Source organism: Azolla caroliniana, unplaced genomic scaffold (genome assembly GCF_043228905.1).
Source record: "Azolla caroliniana isolate FFs.n. ecotype wild unplaced genomic scaffold, voAzoCaro1.0.p SCAF_17, whole genome shotgun sequence".
NCBI classification, from domain to species: domain Eukaryota; kingdom Viridiplantae; phylum Streptophyta; class Polypodiopsida; order Salviniales; family Salviniaceae; genus Azolla; species Azolla caroliniana.
This window is the reverse complement of record NW_028230452.1, coordinates 7523313-7536890: the sequence shown is the minus strand read 5'-3', so window position 1 is coordinate 7536890 and position 13578 is coordinate 7523313. Positions and strand designations below refer to the sequence as shown.

Below are 13578 nucleotides of genomic sequence, written 5' to 3'. Positions count from 1 at the left end.
TCTCTCAAACATGCGCACACACACACACACACACACACACACACACACCCACATAAAGACACACAAGCCCATGACTAATGAATCTTCTTCTGATAGGGAGGATCATGGCCGTCGTGCATGACAGCTTTGAGATAAAATCTGTATTTAAATGTTACGGAGAGCATGATGTGCTCCTCAATTCACGAAGTATAACCCCCTCGCCTTTTTCAGTATATCCACTTGGATCCACATCCCCAAATTCTTACCCTAATCCTCCTCCATCTTTCGCATTTACCAAAATAATCCCTCAGATGTTTATCCAGCATAATTCGTCCAAATTCACACTCGATTCACATGAACTGCTGAAACAGCTGTTGGTGTCTTTTTTAATAGTCCATACTTACCATGCCATATCTATCGATTACTGGGATGATTTGTCATTAACATCCATTTATTGACGAATTAATCAACCGATGAATAGCTAACTTGAGATATTAAAGCTTGCCTCCATATTAAAACAAATCCAAACTTAAATCACAACTTTGGTAGCCAAATGTTTGTAGGTGATTGCAATTGAGATATTAAAGCTTGCCTCCATATTAAAACAAATCCAAACTTAAATCACGACTTTGGTAGCCAAATGTTTGTAGGTGATCGCAATGCAGGGGCTTTCCCACTCTAAATCTCTCTTGTTACATGGAAGTGGTCCGTGGTGAACATGCTTTCTCACCAGAACCCTAGCTGGTTCAGATCGGTGTTGTTATAACATCAAGACAACAACGCAATCTTTGATGCACCATGCCATCATTTTTGCAGACATGTTTAGATTTCCTGGAGATTTCACAAAAGAAATCCGGAGCTCATGGGGAGTAGATTTCCCCTTCCATTTTTTCCTGATAGACGAGATGGACCTTCAAACTTCATACCTTTCTCGATCTCAATCTCTTCCTGTACCAAACCACGCACCTTTGAGCACACCAAACCCTAATATTCCTCTTAGTAAAATCATCAGTTTATTTGGATGTGTATGTCCTCCTTGAAGAATTTAATGTAATTTGCAGGAAATATGAAACCCCCTAAATTCTAATCATTGATTGACAGATGCGTGATATTCTCCGTGTGTAATATTCGAGAATATGACATGGCCCCAGAATATTACAAAACAAATTCGTTTTGGAAAATAAATATAAAAAATAATTAATAGATAATAAAAATATGATTAGTATTTTTTTATTTTCAAAAAAGATTTCCTTCATTAGTATTAAGAAAAAGCGCCATAAGGCTACAAAATGTACCATTAGAGAGTGTTATATACAAAAAAATATGATCAGGGCAAGGGTCAAGGCAAATGATATTTTTAAATCGGTCCTTAAGAGGAGACCGTGAACAAAGGCAACTTCTTTCATAATTGTAGTAATTTTTCCCTTTTTATTAAGAACAACCTCCAAAGAGCCCGATATATTATCATATTGCCCACACACTACCGCCAATGAGATCTCCCATAATTCTGGCAATATATTTGAGAGAAGGGGAATTATGGAATCATATCGTCTTTTACAACGATACTTCCATATGATCCATAATGTAACCGTAGATATTGTTTTCCATACATGGTTTGCGCACATTTGCTTGCAAGGTTGCTAAAAATGGGAGACAGAAATTAGATGTCTGTTGATGATTGTCATAGTCTTTGGAGCATCATCTGCCTCATACAACAAGAGATTGGAATGGAGAACCTCCCATACTGTTGATCCCTTGGAGAAGAGACAACCTGCATTAATTCAAAATTCAGACTCTACAAGGAGAGTTCGGTCAGCACCACACTAAAGGTGTTGTTATGGGAGTTTTTCGGCTCGGTCTCCCTCATCTTCATGTGAAATAATTGTCGAATCAATCTGATAAGTTTCCAAGAGCTCGAATTCTTTTAATACATGGAATGGAATTTCTCCCATAGGGTGTACACAGTCATCTCCTTGGCCATACTAAAATAGACGTTTTTGGCCAAGTGCATCCATATGGTTGACCTCACTATTTCATTGAGTGATTCCCATTCCTATGTTGTCATCGATGTTGGCTTACTATTATGTTGTATCGCCTCTATTTGACGTCGGATGATCAACACATCTTGCATCATTTCTTTTCATAGGGCAAAATCTTTGTTGTTGTGAACTTCCTAATTTCACAATTGGTTCCGAATGTTGAAGGCATGGTCCTTGTGGAAGAATGTATTTGGCCTAGTCTTTTCCTTCAAATAATTTTCCTTCTTCTTGTGGTGATGCTGCTCAGTTCCAACAAGCTCTGATACCACTTGATGATTGAATACGAGCCTTGGGTAGACTAATTCTCTGATGGTTAACTTGTGTGGAATGTTAATGGATCTTGTTAATGAGAATGGGCAACCATGTAGACAAGTAGAATAGTAGGTGCACTGTTTAATCTCAACAAAGATATACAAGCAAGATGGAGAAAGACAGTTACACACTTAGAGCACAAGAATGAGACTGTTACTATATGAATCCCACTAAACCTTGTTACAAGACTTAGTCCCCCATATTTATACTTAAGCTAACTATGCCCTAACACCCTTAAGGAGTGATCACACTAAGAAGGTACACCAAGGGTAGAGTGGGACTTTTATCCCAACTATTGAGAAGTTATGGTGGGCAACAGATGATGAGCACCTGCAAGGTCATGTCAAGCAAACAACACAATAAACTATGAAAACAGATTTGTGCATGATAAACGTTCAGTTAAGCTCTAATGGAGGACTGTATTTCTCTTCTCTAAAACTCTCTCTCCGTTATTTCTTTACAACCTCTCAATTGGGCTTATATACTCAAGCCCTAATTGGGAAACATGTTCACACCAAGGATACAAAGTGGAAGGAGTTGGCCTTTTATGCCAACAAACTCCCTCGTAAAAGGGTTACTCTTCCTATATATACAAATAATTGGGGTTATCTCCCCCATGAGGCTAGATTACAATTTTAATCTATAGTTACAATTGTATACATACAAGGAAGTCAACATTCAGTTGAATTTGTAGAGGTAAAGTTGGGGTCTAGCCTAATTCGGCTAGTCATTCGGATCGTCTGCTTCTCGCTCGCGTTAGAACTTGTGCTCCTTTCCTTTAAATGACAACAACGAGACAGATGTATCACCCTAACTAGATTAACAAGTAGGTTTTGTACTAAATTATCTCAGGGTTTATAAGGTTTCAATTTATTGTCATGTTGAATTTGGAAATAAAAAATACATCCATCTCCAAAAATTCCTTTAACAAAAAGCCTCATGTCATTCGTAAAGCAACCAAACCAAACCAAAATATGATTAGTATTAAGTCTCCTCTATAGTGTTAAATAAAAAAGGGGACAATTTATGAACCTTTATTTTATATTATTTACTTATTATTCAAGAAATATTTTTATATTTATCATAGAAACATGATTAGTGTGAAGTCCCATTTTTAATGTTAGATAAAAACATCCATAAAATTTGGGAGAATAAAAAGTTGGGAATTAATGACCTTTTATTTTATTTTATTTATTAAAAATAAAACGAATACTTTTATATTTATTATACAAATTTATTAATGTAAAGTCCCTTTTTATTTATTGTGAAGCCCCCTTTTTTATATCTAGAAAACTAAAAAGGAGGGACTTTATCAACTCTTTTCATGCATTCGTATGCGTATTTGTATGCATTTGTTTGGGAACCCCTATGAATGCGAATATGTCAATATATGCCATTAACGTTTTAATTCAGTATATATATATATATATATATATCCAAAGAAACTTGTCAATAAATCATAATGGTAATGTGATTTGTCTGAGAACGAGGAGGGTTCTGACAACATTTTGAGCTTGGAATCCAACCATAGGGGCCATGTCTAATGGAATTGCAGGAAGAAGTGGTTTGACCTAAATGAACAAGAGAAAAGAGTTCATCCTCAAGTACATAGTGCCTTTGTTAAAAACTCCAAAGCCACACACTACTATGAAGATGAAGGCAACAACTTCATTCAAGCCTTTGTGTGAAGTGAGAGATGAAAGAAGGAATCAGGAAAAGTTCAATTTCGACTAAATCGGTTTGGCCTTGTTCAAACCAAACCAGTTAACCCTTAACTAGTTTGAGAGTTTTCAAACTTGGTGACATCATCTAGGGAGATGATTCTTCAATAACATTGGCTTCTCGGTCCCACTCCTCAAGTTTATTGAATCCTTGCTAGTTTGGTTGTCTTTGTGTTAATTTTCTTCTGGTTGATGTTGGGCTAAAAGTCGCACTCTACCCACTTGTATCCTAGTTTGAACTCGTCCTCATACTTAGGGCTAAGTTACCCTATGTTGAGCGGCAAGCTCAACTGGAGCCGGATCGGCTGAAAAGCCTGAGCCGGTACACGAGACGGATTGGTATGACGGTGAGCAACCGAGCCGGCAAGCAACAGAGCCGGTGAGCTGGGGAGCCAGTTAGCCGGATCCAATCGGTAACCGGCAGCCTAGTGTTAAGTTTAGACTACTAGGCAGTTATAGTCTCGTAGTAAGTGTCAAATGCTCGTGTGAGCATTGAAATACATGGTACTTCTGTCAGTCCCATGAGGACTTGTATAAATAGCGTTGTTAAGCGCATTGTATGTACAGAGAACATTTTATATAATTTTGAATTAACGTTCTGCTCTCTGTGTCTGTCTCTCCCGCATACTCTCTCACTCTGTGTTTCCTGTGTTTTTATTTTAATGCTTCCGCAAACATATACGTTTTCATGGTATTAGAGCGCGAGGGTCGAGAACCTCTACTGCAAACATTCGCGTTGAAAAGCAAACCCTAACAGGTCTCAAGAACAGACACAGAAGCAGTTATGGACAGAGGTATGGCAAGTTCACTTCCCACAGAGAAACTCGATCGGAGCAATTACGCGTCTTGGTCGTACAAAATGCATCAGTACCTACTAGGGCATGGGTATTGGAGTTTCATGTAAGGAACGAACGAAACAGCACCCGATGCGGCTGATAAGGATTTCCTAGTGTGGGAACAATCGGCAAGCAGAGTGATGTACTGCTTCGCGTCCAGTGTCAGAGACCAGCTGTTGAGCCACATCCGAGACGCCAAGACGCCGAAGGAGGCTTGGGGGAACCTGAAGAAGGTTTTCGATGCGAGCACTACAACTCGGAAGTTGCAACTCCAATAGGAGTTGAGCAATGTCCGACAGAAGGACATGTTGATGGCGGATTACACGACCCGGATCAAAGAGATCTGTGACTCGCTTACCTCTATCAACGTTACCGTAGAGGAAGACGAGATGGTACAAGTCTGTCTTGGGGGCTTGGCGTCTAGGTTCAGAGCGTTCCGAACTGCGGTTTGTACAAGGGAGAATACGCCATCATTTTTCGACTTACAGTCGATGCTCCTTGTAGAGGAGAACGTGCGTCAACTATCGCACCCACTAACAGCGGGATGCTGTACACGGAGGCCGATCGGTCCCATGGGCGTGGTGGACGAGGCGGGTCGGCACTTAATGGAGGCGGCCGGCAAGTGCAAGAACGACGGCACAGAGATCATGCCGACAACAGTTCTGGGAATTCCACAAGCAGGGGGAGTCAAGGCAGTGCCGGAGGCCGGCAAGACAAATCCGCACTGGAATGTTGGTACGGTGGCAAAAAGGGCCACAGAGAAAGCGAGTGCTGGAGAAAGCAAGCCGACTCGGACAAATCCGGATCTAGCAAGGCTGGCAAGGATGGCCGGCAAAGCTCGCACTACGCAAACGGATCGGGAGGATCCAAGAACGGTAAGGGACCAGCCTTGGTGATGAAGCATGATGCAAACTCGATGAAGAAGACCACTTCCGAATCAGAGGAAGTGTGGTATGTTGATTATGGTGCGTCGAACCACATGACGAGCCACAAAGAGTGGTTCTCCTTCTTGGAGAAACCAGATCAACCAGGAGTAGTCGAAACCGGAGACGACACTCCTCACCCAATCGTGCACGTCGGAGAAGTCCCTTTGAGCCACGTCGGACAGAAGGGGAAGCTGATGAGCGTATTACACGTTCTGACAATCACGAAGAACCTGGTGTCGGTCGGACAGATCGTCAACCAAGGGATGCAGGTGCGATTTACGCATTGTGGGTGCTTCATTGAGGATGAGGGCGAAGTTATTGCGCAAGGGCACAGAGACGGGAGGATGTTTATCCTCGACACCAATGACGTCGGCACCGCTCTATTTGCAAAAGGACAGAAGGTCGAGTCAGACATCAACCTGTGGCACAAGCGGATAGGCCACGTCAATTACCGGAGGCTTCAAGACCTGCAAACGAAACAAGTTGTTTTCAGTTTGCCGAAGTTTAGCGGTCGGAGAGCCCAAGTATGTGAAGCTTGCCAACTCGGGAAGCAACACCGGCTTCCATTCCCCACCGAACGAAACCGGAGCCGTAACAAGCCCGACCTTATCCATTCGGACGTGTGGGGACCGACACAGAATGTTAGTCTTGGCAAGAGTCGATATTTCGTCTCCTTCATCGACGACTATACACGGCACACATGGATCTACCTCATTGAGCAGAAGACTGGAGTCTTCGAATGTTTCCGGAGCCTCTAGAAGATGGTGGAACAGGAATCAGAGAGGAAGATCAAATGCCTGCGGTCGGATGGCGGAAAAGAATATTTTTCCGGCCAATTCAACAGCTATCTGCAGCAAAAAGGAATTCGGCACGAGTACAACTGCAGATACACACCGCAACAGAACGGTGTCGCCGAAAGGAAGAACCGGTTGCTTATTGATGCGGCAAGGGCAATGTTGGAGCAGAAGAGCATGCCCAAATTCTACTAGGCGGAGGCGGTCCAGATGGTCATCTACATCCAGAACCGGATCAGTGATAAGGTGTCAGCTCACGAGCTGTACTTCGGGCGCAAGCCAAATCTAAGACACCTTAAGATCTTCGGTAGCATTGCATATGTGCATGTACCGGATGAGAAGCGGAGGAAATTGGATGCAAAATCAGAAAAATGCATCCTAGTCGGCTATGCTCAAGAGCAAAAGGGTTATAAGTGTTATAACCCCCGACAAAGCAGGTCCGAGTTAGTCGAGATGTCGAGGTTGATGAATCGGCATCGTGGTACTCCTTACCGACTCCGACTTCCGAATCTGACTTGATGCCGGTGGATGAGGCTAGTGAGCTTGAACCGGCCCAGGTAGAGGATGATGAAGCGTGGACTCAAGATGAGAGTCCGGAATCGTTTTGGTTGAGCGGACCGAACGAGAGACTAAGTCAATCTGACCAGTCCGATGAGGAACCGGCGAGTAGTGGAGACTCTGCCGTGCTCTCCCTGCGCAAGGAACCGAGGAGACGGTTCACGCGCAAAGAGAAAGGGAAAAAGAAGATGCCGGAATTCGAAACCGGCAACGATGAGTCGGATAGGTGTGCATCCCACTCCGGTAAGGAGAAAGGCGGATCTTCGGCAACGAAGTCCGGACCGGCCAAGAAGGGCCTCAATATAGGAAACAGTGAATTACGCCGATCCACCCGCCAAAAGGATCCAAACTGAATTACTTTCGCCAACAGTTGTCCAAAACTGAATCTGGACGAAAAGATCAGACAACTCCTCCCTGTTGAGAATCGACCGACCACAACTAGTTATCACGTTTGCTTGCGGGTGAAAATATTGACAATGACAGTGCACAGACAAACACAAAAAACAGAAAATGAGAACTCAAAGAGAGAGACACCAGATATTTAATGTGGAAAACCCGAATTGGGAAAAAACCATGTGGAGTCCTTGAACTCCGAAACGAATCACTAACAGTAAGAGGTATACAATAAGAAACTCTAAGGCACCGACCTTGAGTTCTTCTTCGTCTGAATAGACTGTTATGGAGTAGTTACACACACTCTCTCACTCTCTAGTTACAGAGGCGACTACCTTATACAACTATAAAATAATTATCACAACTCTAATGATTCACGCATACCATACAGTTTGCCTTAGTTGTATTTATACTTATATAACTTTCGGGTTATTTATATGGGTCTTCTTGTGGTATTTCTTAAACTGTTGGCATCTTCGTCGTTTGTCGGTCGGCATGGTCCCTCGGCGGTGACTCAGCCGTCTCTTGGTCATGTCTCGGTCGCATCTTGGCTGTCACTGTTTGCCAACGTTGTCCATTGGTCGGCTCTGTTAGATGGTCTCGGCCGTCTAGCCATGGCCATTTGTTCGGCCGACTCTGTCCATCCGGCTAGCCGACTGTTCGCTGCCAGACTGTCTGTCTGGCTAACTTTCACCTCCCGCTGATTGTCGGTCCTCTGTCGGCTGCTAGACCGTCTGTCGACCGCCTTTTCCCATAAGCTATCTCATCAAGCTGCACACTTGTTAAAGAAGCTTTAACGCCTTTTCATCGAGACCTTTCACGACACAAACCCCAACCAAGGCATTCCACGAGACTATATTTCACTCGGCCATTGCATGAAATACTTCCATAGCATTTTGTAAGCTCCCAGAAGTAGCATATACATCCACCAAGGTGCTCCCAACATACTGTTATAGAAGCTTTTCCCTCCTGATGGGGGAGATGGCTGAAAAGTTGTGAATCGGCCGAATGGGAGTCGAAACCTTAGCTGTGGTTTCAAACTCTCAGGAGTTTGGGTAACACCATCACTTATGCAGGTTTAGTCATTTAATATCTTCTTCTTGTTTCTCTCTGTAAGTGTTGTTTTTCTTCAAGGTTGTCGCATCATCAAAGTTCTCGGTGATTCCTATAGTAAGCTAAGGGGAGCTCTTGCTATCTAGTTGTATTCTCTCTAGTTATAGTGAAGTTTTGGTGACCAGAGGCCACCCATGGTTTTTTCCCTGATTTGGGATTTTCCACGTAAATCGTGCGTTGTTCGAATTCTGTTGTGTTTCAAAATATTTGTTGCTTATCTTTGAGTGTAAATAACTTCACATACAAATCGCTTTCGTACCCACTTTTGACACAAATGATATTAACAAGATTATAGTGTTCTAGGTCTGATTGATTGTTGCAAGCTTTGAGTATGTTTAAGAAGGTAACTTCATCTGACTCAAATCCATCTTGTACCATTTAAGAAGCTTGAAAGCTTCCTTGATATTTTTTGAATAACTTGATATCACTGTATTCCACACAACAACATTCCTTCTTGTATTTTTATCAAAGACCTTCCTTGCATCCTTGACAATTCTGCATTTGATATACATGTCAATCAGTCTGCTTATCAACAAAATGTTGTTGGTTTCTCCACTTCAGATATAATTGAACCATGAGAAGCTTACAACTCAGCAGAAAGCTCCTCCACTCTTTTGGTTGTCAATTGAGTTGTATTCATAACCTTAGATTTTTCCATTGATGGGTGGCTAGGGTTTTAGGACGAGAGAGTAAGAAAAGGGGAATGGGGTTGAAAGGTGATGTCCAACATGCCTTGAATACCTTAGAAATAGAAGCAAGAGAAATCGCCATTGCCATAGCAGATTGGCTCTTAAACAAAGAGTCCACGCCCAAACCACTCTCTAACACAAAGACTGAGAGACACGCAAAGAGGGAGAGAGAGATTAGTGATGGTGATGGAGAGGGAGGGAGGGAGGGAGAGAGACTTCTTCTCAATGAAGGGTTGGTTGTAGGGCGTGCCAAGTTGTGGATGGCTGGGGGGTGGAGCCAAGAACAACTCCACCCCCTCCTAAGGGGGGGTTGAACGTGCGGGGAGAGAGACATACAGAGAACGAGGGGGGAAATCAAGATAGACATAAGTTGAGGCTAGCTTCACTATTCTTCCTTCATTTCATGCCCCATGGGTGGGGTTTATATAGTCCAAGACAATACAAAAAGCGAAATGAGAGTAGTTACACCTACTTACCCTACTCTTGTACACATGCACACAAAAAGCTAAATGGGCATGTCTACACACACACACACACACACACACACACACACACACACACACACACACTTCCTCACACATTACACATTTCATGTTACACATTACACCTTAACCCTCCTATACACCTATATGGGTAACAACAATAGGAGAAGAATAGGAGTTATGATAGATACAAACAAGAATCATAACAACAAGGAAACACAATGAATGATGAGACAAGAAGAACACGTCTAATGAGTTGATGCGACTAATGTTGCCTATGTAATTGATCATCCATAATGGCGCACTAAATCCATCAAGGAATTTGCCAAATTATTAATATTTATGGTACACATTTATTTATGCCTTTATTTGAGATCACATTTTGAAAATCACCATAAATTTCAAACAACTACATGCCGACACATCTATTTGTTCCCATTCCCATACTTTCACACTAGTTAACTAGATAATACTTAACATAGTTAAACCACTTAAGTAAGTAAGAAATGGATTGCATCATTGGTTAATGTAGCATCCGTTATCTCAATAACAATGAAGCTTAATCACTGCAACCAAGAGGGTCTACAAATTCCAACAAAGAAGGGAATGATGCTTACCACATTATGATACCCATGATTTGGTTTCAATCGAATTTGGTTGTTAGTAAAAAATGGCCTTGTTTAGGCCACAATTTATTAATTTATTTAGTAGGAGCCTATATCTTTTAAGCATGGTTACAACTTACTACATTAGTTGGGTCGTCAAGAGAGTGACGTTTTCAAATGACCATCAAAATAAATGTACGATTTCTCAACGGACGAGACTTTTCCAAAGAAGTCGTGACGTGAAACTATGAAAGGGAAAATTAAAAACAAAGAAAGACTTTATTGAACATAGGGCAGAGGTAGGCCCATATTTACGCGGTACGAATGACTTTTGTCATAGCAAAAGGCACTGTGACCTTGATATTTTGATGCATATGATGGTGATTGCATCATAAGGGGGGGGGGGGGGGGGGGCAACAAAGAGCCACAAACGCGGGATGGGGATCATGTTTTCGAAATTGTGGTACAATGCGGTCGCCATCGCTTTGAAAACCGTGGTTTCGGGACAATGACTTTTTAAGCCATAGTATGTTGAAGACCATGTCAAAGGCTTTAACATACTTATTAGTAATTACTGTATACACATACATATACGTATAAATATACATATACATACACATAGAGAGAAATATATATATGTAAACAGAGACATATTATGTACATATAGGATTCAAAGTTCCATTTGTTAATTGTTTGTCCAAGTGTTATTTCTTTGTTCCCAAGGGATAATATTTGTGTGAAGGAATCTAGCTATCTGTGTGTGTGTGTGTCTGAAAATGGATGGAAAGCCCACTTATCCCTCTTCCTACCCTCCTCCTCCAATTCCAGTTCCTGCAGGACCCGAATATGATCAACAATACAGTAATGTCGGTCAACAATATGCAGGCCAACATAACCCCGCCCCTGCGGCAGCTGCCATCGATCCGAAGATCAATAACGGCTATGATCCTCCTGTCACTGGATATCCCCAGCCCCCCCCTACTCAAGCTGGTCATCATCATCCACCACAACTCTAATTTCCTTCGTTCCTTTCCCTTTTGTTCCTTAATGTATTGCTCTGTCTGTAATTGCTTTTCGGCAATCCTAGTAAGATCTTATTTGCTTTCTTGTAGAGCCTCAAATTATTATCCACAATACCACAGTAGTTAACCCCGAACCAGGATGCGAATGCGGAGTCGGCTGGATATTGTAAGTGATGTGTAAACATCAAGGAATAAATTTGGGTACACAATAAATACTAAATACATCAGCCTAATATGTAAGAACAAGCTAGGGAACACAATTCATCAGTTACAAAAAGAAAATAAAAATTTGCTTGTATACAAGTTCAGATTTGTGACATTGCAACAATACTTAGTGCATCTTTGGAAATTCAATTGGATTAGAAAAGGTTTAGATTGTTTCCTATACCTACAATGATTGGTTCTCATGCTTTGTGTCTAACATGTTGTGTGTGTGTGTGTGTGTAGGTTTGGTGTTGGGTGGTTTATATATCTCGCCTGGATTGTCGGCGCAATCCTGTACTGTACGCCTCACAAACCGAGAGATAAGGCTGGCCTACTCGGATGCCTTATAATGGTGAGCAGTAGATTGTTGGGGAACAAATGGCTTTAAACATTAGAATTATTCAATTATAAAGTTCACAATCCATGTACTATGTGATCAACCCCCCCCCCCCCCCCCCCCCCCCCCTTTAAACTCGCTAAATTATACACCTTTAAACTCGCTAAATGTCTCAATTTGTGTTCTTGCAGAGCATCATTGGGGCTGTCCTTATCATTATTGCTGTTGCAGCTAGTAACGCTTCATAATAATTGGATGTATTATATAGGGAGGAGCATAAGTGGGTGAAAATAAAATAGTACCAATAATTCATGTGCCAGAGGCAAATGCATGCATCTTTAATTTGTTTTTCTTTTAACTCTAAATTTTCCAAAGCCTTGTACAAACATTGTATATCTTGTAACATGTAAATTTTTTGGAAGTTCAAAATGTATTATTATCATCCCATCAATATTGCACACAAAGTTTTATCATCTATACAAGCTCAATATTACCTCGCTGTGGATCTCAAGTTTTGACCTTAACTATAGCCACTTAGAATGAAAACTATATGTACTACATTTCCCATGTGAGGTCTATGTAAAGCATAAAAATGAAAGTGTGTGTTGTAGAGTAGACCTCATAGTCTCCAATAAACGAAATGGTAGACAATATACATAAGATTGCAAATGTTTGAGAAAGGCTTAAAGAATTCCTCCAATCGAATTGTCAAATTATTAGGATATGCATGCAAAACGAGTGTACTTTGACTTTCAATGCATTGTAATAAACTAATTAGCTAAAATAATTCAAAATGTAAAACTATTTATAGAAAAGAAAATAAACCAACACGTAACATGAAAACGTCCACCAAACATCCAATCAAGCTCTTGATATCCCCCATCTAAATCAAGAATTGGCTCATATGAAGATAGTAATTCTTGCAACTTATTCGAATATAAAGGTATAACCTTTGGGAATACGAAATGTTAATCTTGTTGTTTGAAAGGCCATTAGTCCTCTTTGTGACACCAATATATAGCATCATTGACTATTACCAAACCCAATCTATCCATCCAATTAAATTGAAGGTTAAGGCGTTGTTTACCTTCCCACCTCAACAACCTTGATGTCGTCAAAACCTCCATTTGTAATGAATTGGCACATCCTCATTCTCGTGGAGGATGTCATTCTACAAAATCCCAACATAGTTTGCCAAGATGTCAACAAATGATTAACTATCAAAGACCTTGTACATTTGAAACCCATTTTAAAATTAATGACATTCCACCAATCAGCTTCAATTGTCACGTGTATATCACCATTTCGATCGAAGGTTGTACACCCTCAAACATAAATTGAATGAAAATAAATCGACAAGCCACCATATGTCCATATAAATTCAATATTGATTCCCCAACAAGACACTTCAGAGAAAAACCATGATGCCATGTCAACCACAATAAGGCATTTTTCACTTTTCTTTTCCACAACAACATTGACATTGAGTGTAACAACATTTCAAGAGCTTTCTTTGACCGAGGTAGCAAAGGAATATAATAAGACACAATAGAGAGCATAATCGATTG

The 13578-nt window shown here is 41.2% G+C and overlaps 1 protein-coding gene across 1 annotated transcript; it reads left to right on the top strand.

The window, feature by feature from the left end:
• Positions 1 to 11100: 11100 nt before the first annotated feature.
• LOC147853040 (uncharacterized) lies at positions 11101 to 12454 on the top strand. The gene is made up of 4 exons (XM_087333319.1): positions 11101 to 11437; positions 11560 to 11635; positions 11917 to 12025; positions 12202 to 12454. The coding sequence occupies exons 1-4, from the start codon at positions 11224 to 11226 to the stop codon at positions 12256 to 12258; spliced, it is 456 nt and encodes a 151-aa protein (XP_087189445.1). The 5' UTR covers positions 11101 to 11223; the 3' UTR covers positions 12259 to 12454.
• The last annotated feature ends 1124 nt before the right edge of the window (positions 12455 to 13578 follow it).